This window comes from Nothoprocta perdicaria, unplaced genomic scaffold, assembly GCF_003342845.1.
Source record: "Nothoprocta perdicaria isolate Ctin4 unplaced genomic scaffold, notPer1 scaffold_17, whole genome shotgun sequence".
NCBI classification, from domain to species: domain Eukaryota; kingdom Metazoa; phylum Chordata; class Aves; order Tinamiformes; family Tinamidae; genus Nothoprocta; species Nothoprocta perdicaria.
In genome coordinates, this window is record NW_020454871.1 from 4,162,230 (window position 1) to 4,180,241 (window position 18,012).

General features: G+C 63.2%; 3 protein-coding genes across 3 annotated transcripts in view; 1 reads left to right on the forward strand and 2 right to left on the reverse strand.

Annotated features, from left to right (window-relative positions):
- The first annotated feature begins 1,433 nt into the window (after positions 1-1,433).
- On the forward strand, positions 1,434-5,729 carry SRPX2 (sushi repeat containing protein X-linked 2). The gene is made up of 10 exons (XM_026035983.1): positions 1,434-1,503; positions 2,736-2,822; positions 2,896-3,087; positions 3,170-3,346; positions 3,530-3,656; positions 3,743-3,864; positions 3,940-4,119; positions 4,228-4,361; positions 4,448-4,569; positions 4,860-5,729. Exons 1-10 carry the CDS (start codon positions 1,434-1,436, stop codon positions 5,038-5,040), a joined length of 1,392 nt encoding a protein of 463 aa, XP_025891768.1. The 3' UTR covers positions 5,041-5,729.
- Positions 5,730-6,214: 485 nt separating this feature from the next.
- SYTL4 (synaptotagmin like 4) lies at positions 6,215-15,525 on the reverse strand. Its single transcript, XM_026035970.1, has 17 exons — positions 15,369-15,525; positions 14,008-14,169; positions 13,711-13,926; positions 13,111-13,220; positions 12,881-12,995; positions 12,509-12,622; positions 12,085-12,214; positions 11,897-11,987; positions 11,542-11,645; positions 11,354-11,440; positions 10,829-11,007; positions 10,545-10,647; positions 9,125-9,286; positions 8,169-8,274; positions 7,590-7,689; positions 6,630-6,838; positions 6,215-6,396 (listed from the first exon to the last, which is right to left on the reverse strand). The coding sequence occupies exons 2-17, from the start codon at positions 14,115-14,117 to the stop codon at positions 6,254-6,256; spliced, it is 2,079 nt and encodes a 692-aa protein (XP_025891755.1). The 5' UTR covers positions 14,118-14,169; positions 15,369-15,525; the 3' UTR covers positions 6,215-6,253.
- A 654-nt stretch (positions 15,526-16,179) lies between these two features.
- Positions 16,180-18,012, reverse strand: part of TRMT12 (tRNA methyltransferase 12 homolog) — a 2,939-nt gene continuing 1,106 nt past the window's right edge. Inside the window, exons 4-7 of the mRNA XM_026035929.1 lie at positions 17,956-18,012; positions 17,774-17,883; positions 16,818-16,975; positions 16,180-16,744 (exon numbers count right to left, since the gene is read on the reverse strand). Coding sequence (XP_025891714.1) covers positions 16,313-16,744; positions 16,818-16,975; positions 17,774-17,883; positions 17,956-18,012 — 757 coding nt within the window. The 3' untranslated portion in view covers positions 16,180-16,312. The remainder of the gene's footprint in view (positions 16,745-16,817; positions 16,976-17,773; positions 17,884-17,955) is intronic.

Genomic DNA, 18,012 nt, shown 5'->3' on the forward strand with positions numbered 1-18,012 from the left:
CGGTGCCGAAGGTTGCCGAGAACTCACGGAAACGGCCGAGCGGCCCCGAAGGCGCGCGCGGCTCCGCCCTGGGGCGGYGCGTGTGCCCCTCGTCGGGCCCCGTGTTCATCCGTCCTGCCCAGGAACCCCCCGGGTTTCCCCATGTCCTTCCCACCCTACCCCATGTTCCCCCGTCGTACATCGTGTCTCCCCATCCTACTCCACGTCCCTCCCGTGCTGCCCCGTGTCCGCCCAGTGCTGCCCCGTGTCCCCTCCGTCCTGTCCCGTGAACCCCCCCGTGGCCCAGTCCTATCCCATGTCCCTCCCGTCCTGCCCCGTGTCCCCTCYGTCCTGCCCCGCGCCTCAGCGCTGCTACGTTTCCCCCGTGTCCCGTCTCTTGTCCTGCCCCGTGTCCCCCCCATCCTGCCCGTGCCCCAGCCCCGTCCCCTGCCCCGTGTCCCCGCTCGGTCCCCCCTTCCCCGACGGGGGGGGCTGCGGCCGGGGCGGGGGGGTCTTGGGCGGCCGCGCTGCCCCCTGGCGGCCGCCGCGCAGCCTTGAGGCGGCTCCGCGCACATCTGGGCAGCGGCGGCGGGAGCAGCGGCTGGAGGGGGAGCCGCAGGTAGGAGCTGCCGCCCCGACGGGCCCGGGGCCGCCGCGAGCCCCTCGGCGAGCGGAGCGGGCGGCGCTGGGGGCCCTTCCGCAGCGCGCTCCGCATCGGCCCCCTGCGCAGCGCCCGGCCCCACGGCCAGCGCGCTGAGCCGCGCTGCCCCTCGGTACCTGCCCGCGCTCAGCCCCSCTCCCCGTCCCGTGCATGCCCCTGCATGGCCCGGTTATTCGGATCCTGCTCCTCTTCCCGCTCCTGCTGCGCTCCGTGGGCCGCAGCACAGAGCTGGGCTCGGGAAAGCTAATAAATGCGCTTTATTAGCTCTGCCKGACAGCAGCTGGATTTCAGCTGGAAAAGGGGCCCCGGCTGGAATAGTTTGCCTTGGGGCTCGTTTCCAGCTGCCGAGTCTGTGGCAAGGTTTCTGCTGTTGCATTTCAGCCTGGGCTAGTGCTGCGCTCGTCAGCCCTCGACTGGTGGAAAAAAAAAGGGGTGCTCATTCCTGCGGTTTTGTCCTCCGGCTCCTGTCTCCGGAGCTCCCGTTCCAAGAGTCTGGCAGAGGCTCTTCTACTGTTTCTTGCCTGAAAAGAGGCATCTGGCTGTCCGGCTYGCAAAGAAAAATCTGACAACTTTCAGAGCCTCAGAAAGAAAAGCAGAAGGTATATTGAAAATGAGGCAACCCTGCAATTTCTTATTTTGACAATGTCATCGTTTCGAAGGGCCTGACTCATGCCTGCTGAATGTTTGGGATAGGCGGCAGAGCGGGACAGGAGGTTTGCTCAGCGCGGGCAGCGCAGCCAGGCGGGAGAGGTGCACGTCCGAGCGGCGCGAGGGTCCTGCGTGGGGACCCGGCATGGCGCAGGAGGCCGCCCCCGTCCTGCTCGTCTTCCTCACGCCGCTGGTGTCCTGCACGTGGCACGAAGGTGGGCGCTGCGGCACGCGGGGGCATGGGCACCGTGAGGATCCWGGGGCGCCCACTGCCCCGGGGGGGCTGCCCGCGACCGTCCCACTGCGGGGCTTGCCCCAGGGAGCAAGGGGAGAGCATCAGTGCCTGCACAGGGGGGAGAGGAGCCTGGGAAGCATCCAGGGATGAGCAAATAYGGATCCTCTGCAGCACGGCACTGCTCGCGGAGGCTAAACTTTTCCATTGCCTCCCCACTCCCGCTGGAGCCATCGGCCGGCAGATGTTTGCCGGGACAGCTGCATGGAGCGCCCAGACCCAAACCCAGGCACAGCCGGGGGGTCCCTTCCCCAGGGCAGCGCGCTCTGGCTCTGCCAGCCGGTCCTGAGGCTGGGGAGGCCCCGGCTCAGCCGGGATGGAAACATCTCCCTGCTCTCTGCAGGGTGCTTCTCCCTTCCCTGCTCGTTCCTCCTCTCCCTGCTCGTTCCTCCTCTCCCTGCTCTGCTGCCAGGCCTTGCTGCTGCCCTCCCGGCTCAGCCGAGGCTGGCAGTGGAAAGTCGCCGTCTCCCTGCAGAGGGAATATGTGCGATGCAGCAGCAGCTCTGCAGCGAGGGGCACGTCCGCGCCCCCGGGGAAGCAGCCAGCCTCGAGCTGCAGGGTGTTCGGTTCCCCCCGGCGGCGCCGTGCGGCCCGCTGCCCGCGGCTGCTCCGCTGTCCTGGCGCCGGACGGCGTGGGAAGGACAGCGGCATGAAAGGCTTTGTGGAAATGAGTGGGCGACACAATGCGGGTTGTGGGAAGCGGCGGGGATTCGCTCGGCATAGAGCTCATGTAGGAAAGATTTGCAGCAAAGTTTCCTCCACGTGACGGAGGGGCTGCTGGTTGGACTGGTCTCAGCTTATGCATTTATATATATATATGTATATGTATATGCATATGCATATGTATGTGTATATTCCTCTTTTCTAAGACAGTTGTAGGGGAAAAGGAGGTGCGTCCTGCCAGGGCAGGCTGCCGTGGGGCTCCCGCTGCGCCCGGCCCCCCTTTCCCTGGCGAAAGGAAAACTGTTGCCCGGGGCCGGAGTGGGGAGCGCTCCCCAGTCGCAGGGGAGCCGGGAGGGGGGCTGCTGCGGCGGAAACCCGGCGGAAATGTGAGCTCAGTGCTGGGGAATGTAGCGGCGGCCGCCGTGTCAGGGGAGACAGCACCAGCGCTGCCAAACCGGGCACAGCCCCCCGCTCTGCTCTCCCCCCACGCAGGCTCGGGCTACTACGCGGAGAGCCAGGCCAACGAGGTGCTCGCGGTGGAGGAGCCGGCGGGCGAGCCCGCCCTGGACTACCGCCGAGGTAGCGGCGCGGCGGGGGGAYGCGGCGGCGGCGGCGGCGGCGCGGGGCCCCGCTCAGCCCCCGTCCCCCGCAGTGCCCCAGTGGTGCGCCACGCTCAGCGTGTACCGCGGCGAGGCCACGTGCTACTCGCCCCGCGGCAGCGCCTACCGCAGCAGCCTGGGCACRCGCTGCGAGCTCAGCTGCGCCCGCGGCTACCGCCTCGTGGGGCGCAGCGCCGTGCAGTGCCTGCCCAGCCGCCACTGGTCCGGCATGGCCTACTGCCGACGTGAGTGTCTGCGCGGCCCTCCCCGGCCCCCCGCGCCGCCCTCGCGGCTCCCCTGCTGCCCTCGCTGCTCCCTCCGCTGCAGAAATCCGGTGCCCGGTGCTGCCGGGGCTGCTGCGGGGCTCCTACGCGTGCTCGGCCGGCGTGCAGATGGACTCGCGCTGCGACTACACCTGCCTGCCCGGCTACCAGCTGGAGGGCGACCGGAGCCGCACGTGCATGGAGGACGGGCGCTGGAGCGGCAGCGAGCCGGTCTGTGTAGGTAAATCCCAGCCTGCCRGCCTCCTCCCTGCTCCCTCATGAGGGGCTGCTGCCCCCGGAGCTCGGATAGGTGCCCAGCTCTGGAATGGAGCCTGGTGGCCCAGCACCAGGATCGCACTGGGATGGCACTCTGCTTTCCCTGCCTCTCTTTCCTCTGAGCATCTTCCCCTCCTTCCGTGGGCAGATGTTGAGCCGCCCAGGATCCGCTGCCCTGACTCGCGCGAGCGGATCGCGGAGCCGGGCAAGCTGACAGCCACGGTGTACTGGGACCCTCCCCGCGTGAAGGACTCTGCTGACGGCATCATCAAGCGGTGAGCGCCGCGGCGGCACCACCAGCGCCCCGGCCTCAGCAGCCCTGGCAGGGCCCTGACCGAGGAACCCGTGTCTGTGGGCGCAGGGTGACGCTGCGGGGCCCCGAGCCGGGCTCGGAGCTGCCCGAAGGGGAGCACGTGGTCCGCTACACGGCCCACGACCAGGCGTACAACCGAGCGAGCTGCAAGTTTAGGATCCGCGTGCAAGGTGAAGGGGGCACCCCGGGGCCCCGCGTGCCCCACGCCACGGCGCCAGCCCCTCACACCGTGTGCCGCCCCGCAGTGCGCCGCTGCCCCGTGCTGAAGCCGCCGCAGCACGGCTACCTCTCCTGCACGTCGGCCGGCAACAACTACGGGGCCACGTGCGAGTACCTGTGCGACGGCGGCTACGAGCGCCAGGGCACCCCGCTGCGCGTCTGCCAGTCCAGCCAGCAGTGGACGGGCTCGCAGCCCCTTTGCGCGCGTGAGTGACGGGGCACGGGGGCGCACGTGCCCGGGGGTGGGTAGTACCCCACGGAGATGGGTCCGGGAGGGAGGGGGGATCTCTCCTTGCACCCGCCCCTCGCCGCAGCCATGCAGATCAACACGGAGGTGAACTCGGCCGCCAGCCTGCTGGATCAGTTCTACGAGAAGCGCCGCCTCCTCGTCGTCTCGGCCCCCGACCCCGCCAACCGCTACTACAAGATGCAGATCGCCATGCTGCAGGTGAGGCTCCATGGCCACCCCATGTGGCCACCCCATGTGGCCACCAGCGCCCGCTCACCCCACTGTCCCCGTGTCCGCCACCACAGCAAGCCACGTGCGGGCTGGACCTGCGGCACGTCACCATCGTGGAGCTGGTGGGGCAGCCCCCACACGAGGTGGGCCGCATCCGCGAGCACCAGCTCTCCGCGGGCATCATCGAGGAGCTCAGGTATGGAGGGTGGTCCAGCCAGGTATGGAGAACCCAGAGGGTGCTTGACGGGGATCTTGGGCGGGGGGACCACGGTGGTCTTTTGGGGTGACTCCTGTAGTGTAGTCTCGGCGGGTAGCAAGATGCAGGGCTCACGTCTAGCTTCATGGCAGCCCAGGTCTCAGGATGCCCTGTCCCTGTGGTGCTGGGGGGTCCCATCCCTCATTAGGACACCCTTGATGCACTGCACCTGAACTGGGGGTGACCCACACCCCCCTGCTCCTCACTGACCCCCTTTCCTCCCCCCACAGGCAATTCCTGCACCTCACGCGCTCCCACTTCAACGTGGTGCTGCTGGACAAATCGGGCACCGACCGCGAGCGCTACATCTTGCCCGTGAGCCCTGACGAGCTCTTCGACTTCATCGACACCTACCTGCTGAGCCAGCAGGAGACGGCCCAGCGGGCGCAGAGCGGGGACGCCTGCGAGTGAGGCGCCGGCGCGGGGAGCCTCCCGCCCGCCCAGCCCCGCGGAACGGACTACTTTCTGCTTCTGTAGTCGCCCGCTGTAGAGGAGGAGCAGGGTGCAAGGACGCCGGGGGCAGGGGAGCCAGGCCCGGGCAGGGCAGGACCATGCACTGTCTCCGTCCCCACCACACGTGGCCAGGAGCACCAGGAGAGGCTGGGGCAGCTCTGTGGGTGTCACGTGTGAGGAGCAACCACAGCCCATGCATTTCCAGCCCAGCTAGAGCTGCCCTGGGGCAAGGTGATGGCACAGGCACCTCAGCAGCAGCTTCACCCCATACACGGCTCCAACCGGCTCCCTCAGCACCCAGGGGTCAGTCCCAGTGCCGCCACAGTCCTGATGGAGACAGCCCCAGCGGGAAGCCTTTATTAAAAGCAGATGTCCCCACGCTCAGAGGGCAGAGCCAGACCTCCAGTGYGCAAACCCCCTCGTGCAGAGCAGGGCCTGCGCCCGCCACTGCGCCTCGCCTCCCACCCAGCTCTTCCTGGGAACTGTTCTGGCAGTAGCACGTTAACATCATGTGAATAAATTTGTATAAAAACTCAGGGCTAGGAGCACTCCAGAAATTTAAGTCTGTGCGCAAAAACAGGGCCAAGGGGCTTRGGAACCTGTAGAGCGTCACCCTTCCTCACCCCTGCGTTGCCTCAGGTAGAGCCCAGAGCTCAGCCCCGCACCCAGCACTGGATCCTGCCTGTCCTATCCAGCAGGACACCAGCACCGCTGCCCTCCAGGCCCCAGAGCCAGGGCCAGGCACTGGGGCCTCTGGCTCAGTGACCTTGGGGCTGTGGCATCCCACAGCAGGGGGGTGGAGAAGACCCTGAGGGAGCAGATTGTGAAACAAAAGCGAGTGGAGGAGGTGGAGGAGGAAACAAAACAAAACAGAAACACACAGTTCAGAGCACTTTGCCAGGAGAAGGAAAAAAGGAGAAAGAAAAAAAAAGTCCACAAGGACTCAAATTCTGTCTTTAATTCACTCCCTTTAACTTAACACACTGACCGCAAGAGGCCTTTCTGTCCAAGCCTGTTTAGAGAGAAAGTCATGTTTATTAAAATATGGAAAAAAAAAATAAAATAAGCCTGGCCCCTCTGTCTGGCTCTGGCCTTGGCCCTTGGCCATGCTGTGCCCACAGCCCTGGAGCGCCTGGAGCTGTAGGGTCAGTCCTGGTGCCCGTGCCCATGTCTAGGGCCTCATCTTCGCCATGGTGGAACGGAGCTGGAGCGTCCCTTCTGCCCACGAGCCTGGGTACTGGCGCATCTTCTGCCACAGGTTCAGCTCCTCGCCTGTGGAGTCCATCCAGTCCACAGCTTGCCCGTTGCTCATGCCTTGGAGAAAGGTGACAGAGGGGTTACCCTAAATCTCTGCATAGGAACAGCTTCCCTACGGCAGAAATGCAGGCCCAGGCAAGGATGTTCATCCTAAAGGGTTGAGAGACCACCCACTACTTGGGACATCTCCGTCTGCCATCAAGACTGCAGGCTTTAGCCTCACTCATGCCCTTATAACCCACTACAGATCCCACATCTTTCTCCAGAGCAGCATCCCCAGGGGTCCTCACCATTCCCCACACCCAAGCGAACGCCTCCCAGGAAGTCATTGCTGGATAGCGGCTCCCGGTCCCAGACTGTCAGCTCCAGGCAGATGTGCTGCAGGTCCTCGGGGTTGATGCCATTGTAGACAAAGGTGTGGTTGTAATGAGGGTTCAGGCTCTTCTTCACCACAGGAGTCTTCCTCTTGAAGGCCTTGTTTTTATGTGGCAGGAGGTAGCTGAGGAAACAATCCCTTCAGAGTTGGCATCCCCTACAACAGCCTTCTCCCTCAGGAGCCACGGCAACTATGCTCAGCCCCACAAGGACCAGGCCTGGGTCCCACTGCCCCCAGGGTGGCCCAAGAAGATGGTGCATCATGGCCTGGAAGGCCCTTTGTCTCTGCCCCAACCTCTTAGGCAGCTCATCAAACTAAGTGTTCGGGAGGACAGGTTGTTCTACCTGCCCCTGCATTTATCTAYAGGCAGGACCAACAAAGCAGCCTGAACACTGGAGCCCCACAGGAGATCCCTCTTGCCTCGGCACAACCCAAGTTACAGCTGTCTGGTTGTAAGAGTGACCTCAGCTAAGACAACTGGATGGTCCTCCTTGAGGACCCACTTCTGGCTCATGGACCTGYTAGCCTAGGTAGAAAGCCAAGGCCATGGGAAGGGCACATCCATCTCATGTCTGCTGCAAGGGGACCCTCATATTYGCCATAGCAAACAAGCCACAGAGCTTACAAAGCCCAAAGAGCAGCTCTCCTGTGGCTAACACCCAAGAACRTACTACTAAGAGCTCCTTGGCTCCAGGAAGAGACCTGCAGACAGTGACTTTCAAACTGAAAGCACAGACACAGAGGGGAGCCAATGGAGAAATCATCTGTTTCCCATAAATCTCCATAAAAGATCTAGAAAGAGCCTTGGGACGCAGTCAAGGACTACAATGCTTTTACTTACTTCTCTACTTTCCAGCATGTTACCCACACTCACCCCTTCACAAAGCTGTCTGAGGTCCCCCCGGATTTGACCGCTGTGAGGTTCTTGGCTTCTTTGATCCAGACCTGGAGCTCACCACCTTCCCCGGTTTTACCTGCAAGAGTCCCAGCACAGCAAGATTGGATTAACCCCAAGTTTGACCACAGCTTCCTTCCTGAAGGGTCCTGCAGAATGGCCTTCACCTCCAAGGCAGCTACAGACCACAGGAAAACTCCCCCTGCTTCCTCCCAAGCTGGCCCTGGCTATTAAGGCAGAGAGTCACTCRAGACAGGGCCTGACACTTCACCTCAGTACAGGGAACAGTGCTTGCAAACCCAGTGCAGATGCAGGAAAACTCTGGACCCACACTGAAGCCTGTGGTGACCCAGAGCAGCCAGCATCTTGCACATGTTTCATAAAAGAAAACTGAAGTGCTAGAACCCAAGAAGTCCACCYGGAACCAGCATCCTGCGTGGCCATGAGCAGTTCCTATAAGGCTGCTTGGTGTTTGGAGACGTGAATTTTCTGAGGGGGGTAGTGGAGAGCAACAAACAACCCCAGGACATGCAGAGATCTTAGCGCTCCACCACTCACCCTTCCTGCCATTCCCAGCCCCAGGATGCTTGGGAGATGGGATGTACTTCATGGAGACAACCAGCTCCCCTTTGTACTGGTGGAGGCCAGCAGCATCGGTGCCAATCTGCAAAGACGCAAATGGTGGATCATTACACCACTATCAGAGAAGCCAAGTGAATGGAGAAAGCTCCCCATGCCTGGCCAAAAGGTTTGGATTCTTCCAGAGACAGCTCAGCCAGCACAAATGTCTGCAGAGCTGCTCTAGTAATACCAGATCAGACTGAGAAACCAGCTCCTCTGGGATGCTGTTTTGACTACATCCCTTGGGAAACCCCATTTAGCTCAGCCACCGCAAATTGCTCGAGTCTTGGCAGAGCAAAGGCTGAGGTTAGAACACCCAAGCTACTCAAGAAAACCAGTCTGCTAAATAAYTCCAGCAGCAGAAGCATCTGCTGTTGCAAACCAGCTATACCACATACACAATACACAGCACAGCCTCTTGCTACCCTGTTCCACAGCCCCCAACAGGACGCTGAATCCAACAAATCCCCCATTTGCTTCCCCAAAACTGGCTTAGATTCTTCCATACTGAGGGAGAGGGAAAGAGCTGCAGCTGGGGAGAAGCCAAGGACGCAGCATAACAATATCTGACACCCCACTGGGATGCATGGAGAAGGGAAGCCAGACTCGGACAAGCTCTGCTTCCTTTACTCCAACAGTGCTGCTATGGGGGCCAGGGCCTTCACCTCTCCACAGCTTTGTTTGGCTCACGCCTTGCAGCAACACTCAGGCTCTGCCCACTCAGGGCACGCAGCAGGACACAGTAAGGGCACTGCAAAGGACAGAGGCTTGTGAGAAACCCCTATTACAGCAGCTGCAGGCAGCAAAGTCTTGGGAGCTTCTCTCCTCCCTGCTGGAGTCCCACAAGGGAGGCTGGTGCAGGCAAGTAGATGCTATGTCTACCAGGGCAGTACCTTGCCATGCAGGGGGAGAAACTCCTCCAGTTGGCTGTCGAAGTTCCAGGAGTCCATTGGGATCTCCACCTCCCCCAGGAAGGTGTTTCGGCCAAAGCGATCGTGGTGCCAGACTGAGAACTGCAGTGTCCTTGCGAGCAGGAGGGACTTATTAATCTCATACTGGGAAAAGAGACAGGAGAGAAAATAAAAACATTTAAAAATTATTTATTATTAATACAAAGGTAATTCAGTGAGAGCTTCYAGGTCTGTGCTCAGACTTTCCCCAAGACCCAAGGGGGATGGTGCCCTCAGGCTTTGCTGYTCCACCTTTCCTGGGCTCGTACACAGCACCTGGACTGCTGCCTCCTGGCACCTTCCTCGCAGSAGGCAATGCCAGGAGGCCCAGACTTGGCGTGCCTGCGTGTCAGTGCACAGCRGGCACTGCAGAGAGCTCACGGTGCCCAAACAGAGGGAGGAAGCCTTGAGGGGCACCTGAGGTGCACAGAAGATCTTTTTCAAGCTTGCTGARGAGGTCAGCAGCCCTCACTGGGACAGTACATGTCCTCCAGACAAGCCATCCTCAACGCCCATGCAGAGCCGGGGTAGGATTTGCAGCACTCATCCACCACCTCCTTCCTACCACAAGCAAACCCTGTGAGCCCACTAAGCCCCAGGCGGTCAGGCAGAGCTCTCAGCAAGCTCAGGGGCTGTGGACCTTGAGCCACAAGAGACTGGAAACCAAACTGTGCCTTCTTGTGCCCACTTCCTTCCTTGCAGAGAGCGCTTGACCTCAGCGATGTGCTGCCTCTGCGTGGCTGGGCACGGGGAAGGAGCCTTTCCCACACGGCCCGTGCCAGCCGCGGCAGGGACCAGGAATGCAAAGGGAATGCAAAATGCCAGATGTTTCTGCTGCTTCCTTCTGCTTCTGCAAGACTTGTAAGACTGCAAGAGCCTTGCAGCAAGGAGCCTTTCCCAAGGAAAAGCAAGAGCAGCTTGGYGGGCTGAACAGCAAGGTCAGCAGCTCTGGGGAATGGCAGCAGAGCCAGGAACACAGGCTGGGAGAGAGACAAGTTAACAGCTTCAGCTGTGCCTCCACACCACCACGGAGGCCCGGCCTGGACAGCACAGTGGCAGGGAAGCGGTGATCCAGCCCAGAATGGAGTTTTCCAGGTTTTGGGGCCCAGTGCCTGGGCACAGAGCCTGCTCTGGGTTTGGAGCTCATTCCTTGCTGGTGGCCACAGCCTTGGAGCAGGAGGCTGTTCCCTCTTTGCCAGGGGAACAAAGGTGGAACCAAGGTCAGATGCAGAGGGCAGTTTATTGCACAGCAGCYCACTCTGTGTCCCCAGGGGCCAGGTGACTGTCCAGTCTTCCACTTCAACACAGTGGAAGAAGGGGCCTGGATACAGTCACATCCCTCCTCCAGCCCATCTCCACTTACCTTCAGCAGCTCGTTGTACAGGGGGTTTATGGTGTTGCGTTTGATGGTTGTCTTGCGYTTCCCTTGTCGCGATTTGTCAGGCAAGAGATAGGTCTTCACGTACCTAGAGGGAGGAGCAGGAGCATTTCACTGGGGGCTTCCCAGAACAGCCTCATCCCCTCGATCCCCAGAATGATCCCAGACCKCCTGCCTCACCAACCGCCCCCCCTTGTCACTCCCGGGACACCCTGGAGCAGCCTGTCCCCCCGGGAGCAGCCTGTCCCCCCTGTCCACGCAGCTCTCACGGGTTGGAGCGCTTCTTGGCCTCGTCGCCRTAGGCCAGCTGGCGGCACTCCTTCACGTGGATGAACAAGGTCTGCGTCTTCTGCTCGTAGCTCAGGGAGAAGGAGATTCCCCCGGTGACGGCGATGTTCCCGAAGTCGCCCGCCTCGCTGTAGATGCTGACCATGCTCCCCAGCGTGCTCTGGAAGACACAGCAGCTCGAACCTGCRCAGCTTCAGCGTCCCCTGCTTTCTCCTCAGCAGCCCTGTCCCCAACACTGCCARGCTCTGTACCCAAGGCCTCTTCTACACAGCAGCAGGTCCCAGTCCCTCTCTGGACCCAGTGCCAACACCCCTGGGCTGTAGTTGGTGACCAAGAGTCTTCCTTTCATACTCAGGCTCGACGGAAAGCAGCTGGGCCTCCATAATTTAAATCCCATGGAAAGGGACCACACCTCTGTGCCCAGMTCTCTTGCTCCCATGCCCCAGCCTGCAGCCACCCTTCTCCACGCTTCCTTGCCGGCGCACCACGAGGACAGGGACACTCACCGAGGACGCACCGCTGCGCATGCTGCCCCGGGCCACCCTCTGCCGATGGATCTCCACCAGGTTATCGATGTCTTCCTCTTCCTCGTCCTGCCACGAGGGACAAGCCACCCACGCAGGGAGCACCAGGGAGGCTGCTGGAGGCCGGCAGCCTCTCTGCCTCACACTCGCAGCGCCCCAAGGGGTCTTACCAGCTCTGTGGCGAGGCCAGGCACCGATTTGCTCCTGTCTCCCAGAGAGCTGCTTTGCCCCACAAAGTCTTCTGGGCGCAGGTCAATCACTGACTTGGTGTATTCTGCATGGGAGGTGGGAAGGCAGGGCCAGGATACATGTTACAAGACGGGCATACCCCACTGAGCCCTCACTGCAAGGAACTACCCTTATAATACATATATATGTAAAATATATACACATATAAAATATATATATATGTCCCAGATATAAGCTGCTCTTACATTTGCACCAGAATCACAACACATCCCAAAGAGACCTGGCTGTCCTCCCCTACATAGGGCAGCTCACAAGTCTCCTCCTCAGTGCTCTCACCCGCAGGTCTCACGACCCTCCGGGGATTCTTCTTGAATATAGGCTCACGCTCATCCACCAACACGCTGCTTCGGCTTCCCAGAGAAGCCTCCTAAGAGGGAAAAGCTTTGCTGTTTTGGAGGGAGCAGGACCCAGCTCCCAGGCCCAGATCCCACGGGATGGAGCCTTGGAAGAGCAGCGACACGCACCCGTCCGTCGGCAGCGGGGAGCGCGTGTCTGGAGCGCACAGGGAGGGTCAGACTGGACGCAGCAGATCCTGCTGGCGCAGGGACCTGTTTTCCCTCTCTGCTGGGAGCAGCTTTATCCAGAGAGTTCCTCCTGCAGACACCGTGGAGAAATAATCCATCTCAGCCCAGCAGGGAGCCGGAGCAGCACTGCTGGAAACCACGTATTGGCTGGGAAATGCTCTCTGTCAACACGCCCCAAGCAGCCCTGCGAGCGAGGCTGGAGCATCCCAGCCCGGGGAGCAGGGGCCCTGCCTGCCCAAGGCAACGCTCAGYGCCGCAAGGAGCCGATCAGACAAAAACACCCTTCAGATGAAGGCGCTCGTTCTCAGCCAGAGCTGTATTGCCACAGGCAAAGAGCCCAGACCTTGCCCAGGTTGCTCCTTACCTGCAGGTGCCCCCTGCGCCACCAGTGCTGGCTCTGTAGCTGTCCAGGCTCATGTTTTCCACAGACTCTGTGTCACTCCTGCCATCCCGAGGGTCTGAGGCATCGGGAAACGAACTGCAGACAAACAAAACCACAGGTATGTCCTGTCTGGCAAGGAGGCCAGTCTGAGCCTCCTTGAATCACCAGAGCACGGTGCCAGCTTCGCTCCCGTAGCAGACGGCAGGAGCATGAGGGACAACAGAAATGCACCCATGGATCTGCTCTGTTTCCCCATAAGCCCTGAGAGAGGAGCAGCGAAGGAGGAGGAGATGGGGTGAGGACAAGCCTGAGGAACAGCTCCCTGTTGGCTCCCACAGAACAGGCCTTCCTCACCTGGGCCCCTTCCTTGGCTCCTGGGGGCTCTTCTGCTGGGCTGCAGAGGAGCTTTTGGCATCGCTGAGCTGGGCCTTCTGGAGGAGGGTTTGCCCCACGGTCTCCCTTTTGCTGGCTGAAAGGGGACAGGAGCCCGAAGGAGCAAGCAGGGCCGCCCGGAGCGGCGGGTGAAGCCGACCCCACGCAGACCCCCACGGCTCTTCTYGCCCCCCCTCGCCAACAGCCCCTACCTGCAGCCTTGTACCGCAGGGACAGCCGCACAAGGTCGCTGCCCAGSCGGTTGGCGAAGCGATTGACCCGCTGGTCGTAGAACCAGTCACCCGTCGCTTTCTTCAGCTCTCTGCGGAATGGGGGGCAGTGAGGGGCTGTCCCCAGCGCCTTGCAGCAGCCTGGAGCTGCCCRCGCTGGTGGAAGCAGGCTGAGACAAACCGGCACATTCAGTGCACGGCTGAGCACGGCCTAGGTGCTGCGCCAGGGAAGACCTTGGGCCCAAGGCAGGGGGGTTATGGGGAGCTGGGGCAAAGGGGAGAAAAACTGGGGTGCTTGACACACAAGCTGGGCAAGGGACATGGGGGAGATGCATRGAGTCAAGGGGTGAAGAGCAGCAAGGAGAGGAGGAAGGACACCCAAGAATGGGATCTGACCCAGCTTTCCAACCACTTGTGAAGGGCATCCACCCGAAGGAGAGCACGGATAAACTGCAGCAGGGACAACCGTCCTGCAGGGAGGGACAAGRGCCCAACAGGAGCACAGGAACTGACGAGCCGGGGTGACCAGGAAGAGGAAAGGGCCAGGAGGAGCAGAAGGGACCTGTGGTGCCGTGTACTCACGCCTCCTTGGTGCAGACTTTGCAGCGCCAGGAGCCGTTGGGGCCGTAGGCCCGGCAGTCGCGGCACACCAAGTGGTTGCAGCCATGGCAGGTGTTGGCCTTGGGGCTCACGCGGCCCAGGCTCTGCTGGCAGCGGGCGCAYGTGCGCTCGCTGTAGCGCTGGCTGCCCCGCTTGGCGCCCTTGCGACGGATCTCCAGCAGCTCGTTCTTGAGGCGCCTGCTCGGGCACGAACGCCGGGGCGCTGAGCGCGGCACCGCACCGAGCACGGCCCTCCCACCGCGCAGGGCGGCATCTCACCTGATCCTCCTCTCCTCCGCCTTGCGGAGCTCCTCATCCCGCTGCAGGACCTGCAGGATGAGCTCCCTCTCGGCGTCGGACAGGAAGGACAGATCCACTGCCTCCGACATGGCTCGCTCCGCAGCCGCTGGCCCTCAACAGGAGCAGCTGGAGACGTCTGTGCTGGGAGCAAGGACAGCCGTGAGCACCGCCCGGCACAGCGATGCCCGGGCCCCTCGGCAGGACCCTCCGGAGCAGCGGCAGGGAAGGCAGCTCCTCCCTGCCCAACAGCTCGGCTGGAGCAGGAACGCTCCAGGAGCAGGCCTGGAAGCCCAAGCAGCTCCCGTGGGGCTGACATCGGACCGGCTGCACCCACGCGCCGGTTCCCAGCCAGGCACCTCCCGCCCCGGCCCCGCGCGCCCGGCAGCCCCGCTCGCGGGGCAGGAGCGGGTTCGGCCGCTCTGCAGCTCGTCCCGCACCGGCGCGGCCGGCTGCACCGTCCCGGGCTGCCTCCCGCCCGCCTGCCCGCCGGGCTCCTGCTCCAGCTCCTGCTCCTGCAGGAAGTCCCCGCTCCGGCGGCTCCCGGGAGCGCCCTTCCTGTCCCTCCCAGCTCCGCTCGCCGGCGCCCGGGCTGCCGCGGCGGCAGCCTGTTGTCACACCGCAAACACAGCCTCCCGCCGCAGATAAGGCTCCCGGTCCGGAGCTGAAACCTCCTGTTTGGAGAGCACCACCCTGCCAGGCCGTTCCCTCCCTGCCACCTGCGCAGGACGGATCCGGCACCGCCGCGTCCACCTTCCCGCTGGATCCAGGCAGCGCCGGGCACCTGGAGAGCCCCCGTGCCCCGCGCGGGCGTCGGGCAGCGCTCTGGGAGCCGCTTCTACAGGGAGCCGACCCGGGGGCAGAGCCCGGCACCTGGCAGGGGGGTCACGTCGAGGGGGCGGCAGCAGCGCCGCTCSCCGCACGGCCGCGGCCGCCCCGACGAGGATCGCGGCGCCGCCCGCTCTCCGTGTCCCGCGCTGGGGAGAGGGGAGCCCCGGCCGGGGGGGCACGGGGGGAGCCGGGCAGAGCGGGGCGGGCCCCGCGGCGGCGGGAGGGGCCCGGGGGCGGCGCGGGGCCCCCCGGTACCTGCGCGGGACACCCCGGTACCGGCTCGGTACCTGCGCGGCTCCGGCCCGGCGACAGCGCGGGGCGGGCGGTGCCAGCTCCTTAAAGGGGCCGCGCCCGCCGTACCTGCGCGGGGGCGGCGCCGGGGGGCGTCCCTGGTCCTGGCCACCCCCCCGCCCCGGTACCGGCTGCGTGGTGCGGGCCCCGGGACGGCGCCTGCCCGTCCCGCAGGGCCCCGCGGCAGTCGAGGGGGCTGCCCCCCCGGCCCGGCCACTCACCCAGCTCGGCCCAGAGCCCGGTGCTGTTTCTGGTCCCGACCCTGTCCGYGCGCAGCCCGTCTGCCCTGGCACGGCAGAGTCCCACAAGCAGCGCCGTCCAGCAGCGCTGCCCACACCAGGAATGCGGCCCAGCTGCACGGCAACACGGAACTGCGCGGGCAGCGGAGAGGCGTGGGGCGCAGCGTGGGGCGTGGGGCGCAGCGTGGACGTGGCCTCTCCCCCTGGGACGCAGAGGCAGCAGGGAGCAACCTCTGCCGCGATGCCAGGAYGCGGTTGCACCCGCTGCTCGAGCTGCGCCGCTGGAGTCAGGGCCGGCACGTGGGAGGAGAGCCCAATGGGAGCTGCTCCGTGCATGGAAAGGGCATCCAGCTCGGGCAGCCCCCGCGCTGCACGCGGCTGCGGAGACCTTGCACGAGCAGCCCGCAGGGTCACTTCCCACGTCGCTCCCTCTGCAAGCCCAGGAGCAAATGAACTTGCAAAGCAGCAAATGTGCAAGCGAGGAGGGTCACAAGAGCAAAGCGAGCGGAGCAGAGGAAGCTGAGCAGAGTCCTTGATGCCATGAGGACACCGAGGAGCGAGCGGAGCTGCCACAGACCTGGCAGGATGAGAATGGAAATGGCCCCGCAGAGCTCAGGCCTCCCCAGGCCCCTCGTGCAGGGCTCTGGGCATGCACAGGACTGAGGACAGGGCAGCCAAGCAAAGGCCCCCAAGCWAAAACCTCCCCACCCGCTGCCCCGAGACACAGTGTCACCCAGCAGGACCCACCGCTTGCTCTGGTGTTTACATTTTGACTGCACACGGACTACAGAGCTGGCAAATGTCCTCATTTATGCAAAAAAAGTAAGAAAAAAGTGAAATGAACAATCCTGTTTCCAGCATAAAAACACGTGCAGCACCTGGATCCGCTTTCCCCAACCTCGAGCCGTGCCAAGGCCCTCGGCCAGCTACGGCGGCAGCGTGGGCCGGCACTCGAGGTCCAGCACGACGTGGTGCACGTGGGGTGCGTAGGACTTGACCGCCTCGATGTGCAGGATGCTGGTGCTCCAGGGCCGCCCGTGCAGCTCCTCCAGCAGCGCCCGTATGCGCCCGGCGGCCGCCTCTGCCCAGCTCCACCACTCGGGGCGCCCCCGGGCCGCCCGCGTCCCCGCGCCGCACTGCTCGGTGTCCTCCGGGTGCTGCCGCCGCTCCGTGTCCTCCCGGTGCTCCCYGTCCTCGCGCCGTGCCCTGGAGGGCGCGGGCAGAGCCTCCACGTTGTGGTGGATGTGCATCACRCCGCCCGTGTCCTTCCTGAGCACGCGGCAGGCCGCGGGCCAGCCTTCCTCGGAGCTGGGCAGGAGCCCCAGGTTGACGCGGTCGGCGACGTCGCGCAGCCGCAGCTGTGGCGGGAGGGCCGGTGAGCGGGGCCGGCGCGGCGCGGCGGGCGGAGGGGCCCCGCGCGGCGCCGCTCACCCGCCGGCTGTCGCCGCGGTGGATGCGGCAGCGGCCCTGCACGCCGTTGAGCGCCAGGCCGCGGCGCAGCGCCTCCACGGCGTGCCCGTTCCACTCGCAGGCGTGGGCGAAGGCGGCCGCCGCGTGGACCAGGAACGGCAGCGTGAAGTAGCCGATGCCTGCGGGCACCAGGGCACGCGGATGCTGCGGGCACAGGCCTCGCTCCGGCTCCGCRGCTCGGCCACGGGGTTATCTGCCTGGCTCCCTACACATCTGCTTTGCGCTGGGTCAGAAGGGGACAAATTGCAGGAGAAACAGCCATAAAATGGCTTTTTGTTCTCCCACAAATCAAAATCAGTTTTGAAAAACGTTCACTTGCTCACCAATTTATTTTACGACCAGTCTTTGCCTGTTAGTTTAAGATCTGCCTGGCCCTGCTCTGCTTCTACCATTTATTGTAATGAATCGAGGGCAATTTTGCAAGTGCCGCATTCCTTCACATGGCACCAACTGGAAACATTAGCTTCCCCAGACGTAAAACAGCAGCTCTCCCCACACACAAAAGCCTGACACCATCTCCCCAGTCATCTCACAGGAGCAGTCACAACCTGCTGCACGCGTCTGTTATCACAGAAGGTTGTCACACCTGGCACACACTCAGGACATCTATACAAGCTTCCCAGAAGCAATATCCAGTGCTATAAAGCAGGGAAAGTCTTTTCTTGGGATGGAAATGATTCCTGTGAGCAGCGCACAGCCTAAGCCCAGAGGTCACCTAGTGAGCCCAAACAGCAGCAGGGATGCAGGAGGGGCAGCRGCACCAGGTGAGCTGAGAGCTTTTGGATGAAGCTTGATGGCAAAATATTTGCTGAACTGGGTGATTTTTCAACGCCCAATTAATGGTGTGGGTCCCACGAGCACCTGCTATCTGTGTGTGGGCCTGCCCTGCAAAACGCCCGTGCACCCCGAGGCATYACCTGCATAGAGATCCACCAGCACCTCCCCGGCGCACGGCAGCGAGGCCACCCGCAGCTTCTCCGTGATGTTCCCCGGGGAGAACATGCACTTGGTGACGTCGAACGCGTACCTAGGAGAGGCGCCGCRCGCGGTGGGCGCAGCGCCGCGGCCGGCAGCGGCGGCCGGCGCGCCCGGCTCCTACCTGACGCCGTTGTCCACGTGCTCCACCCAGCCGTGGGGGCCCAGCAGCAGCGTCACG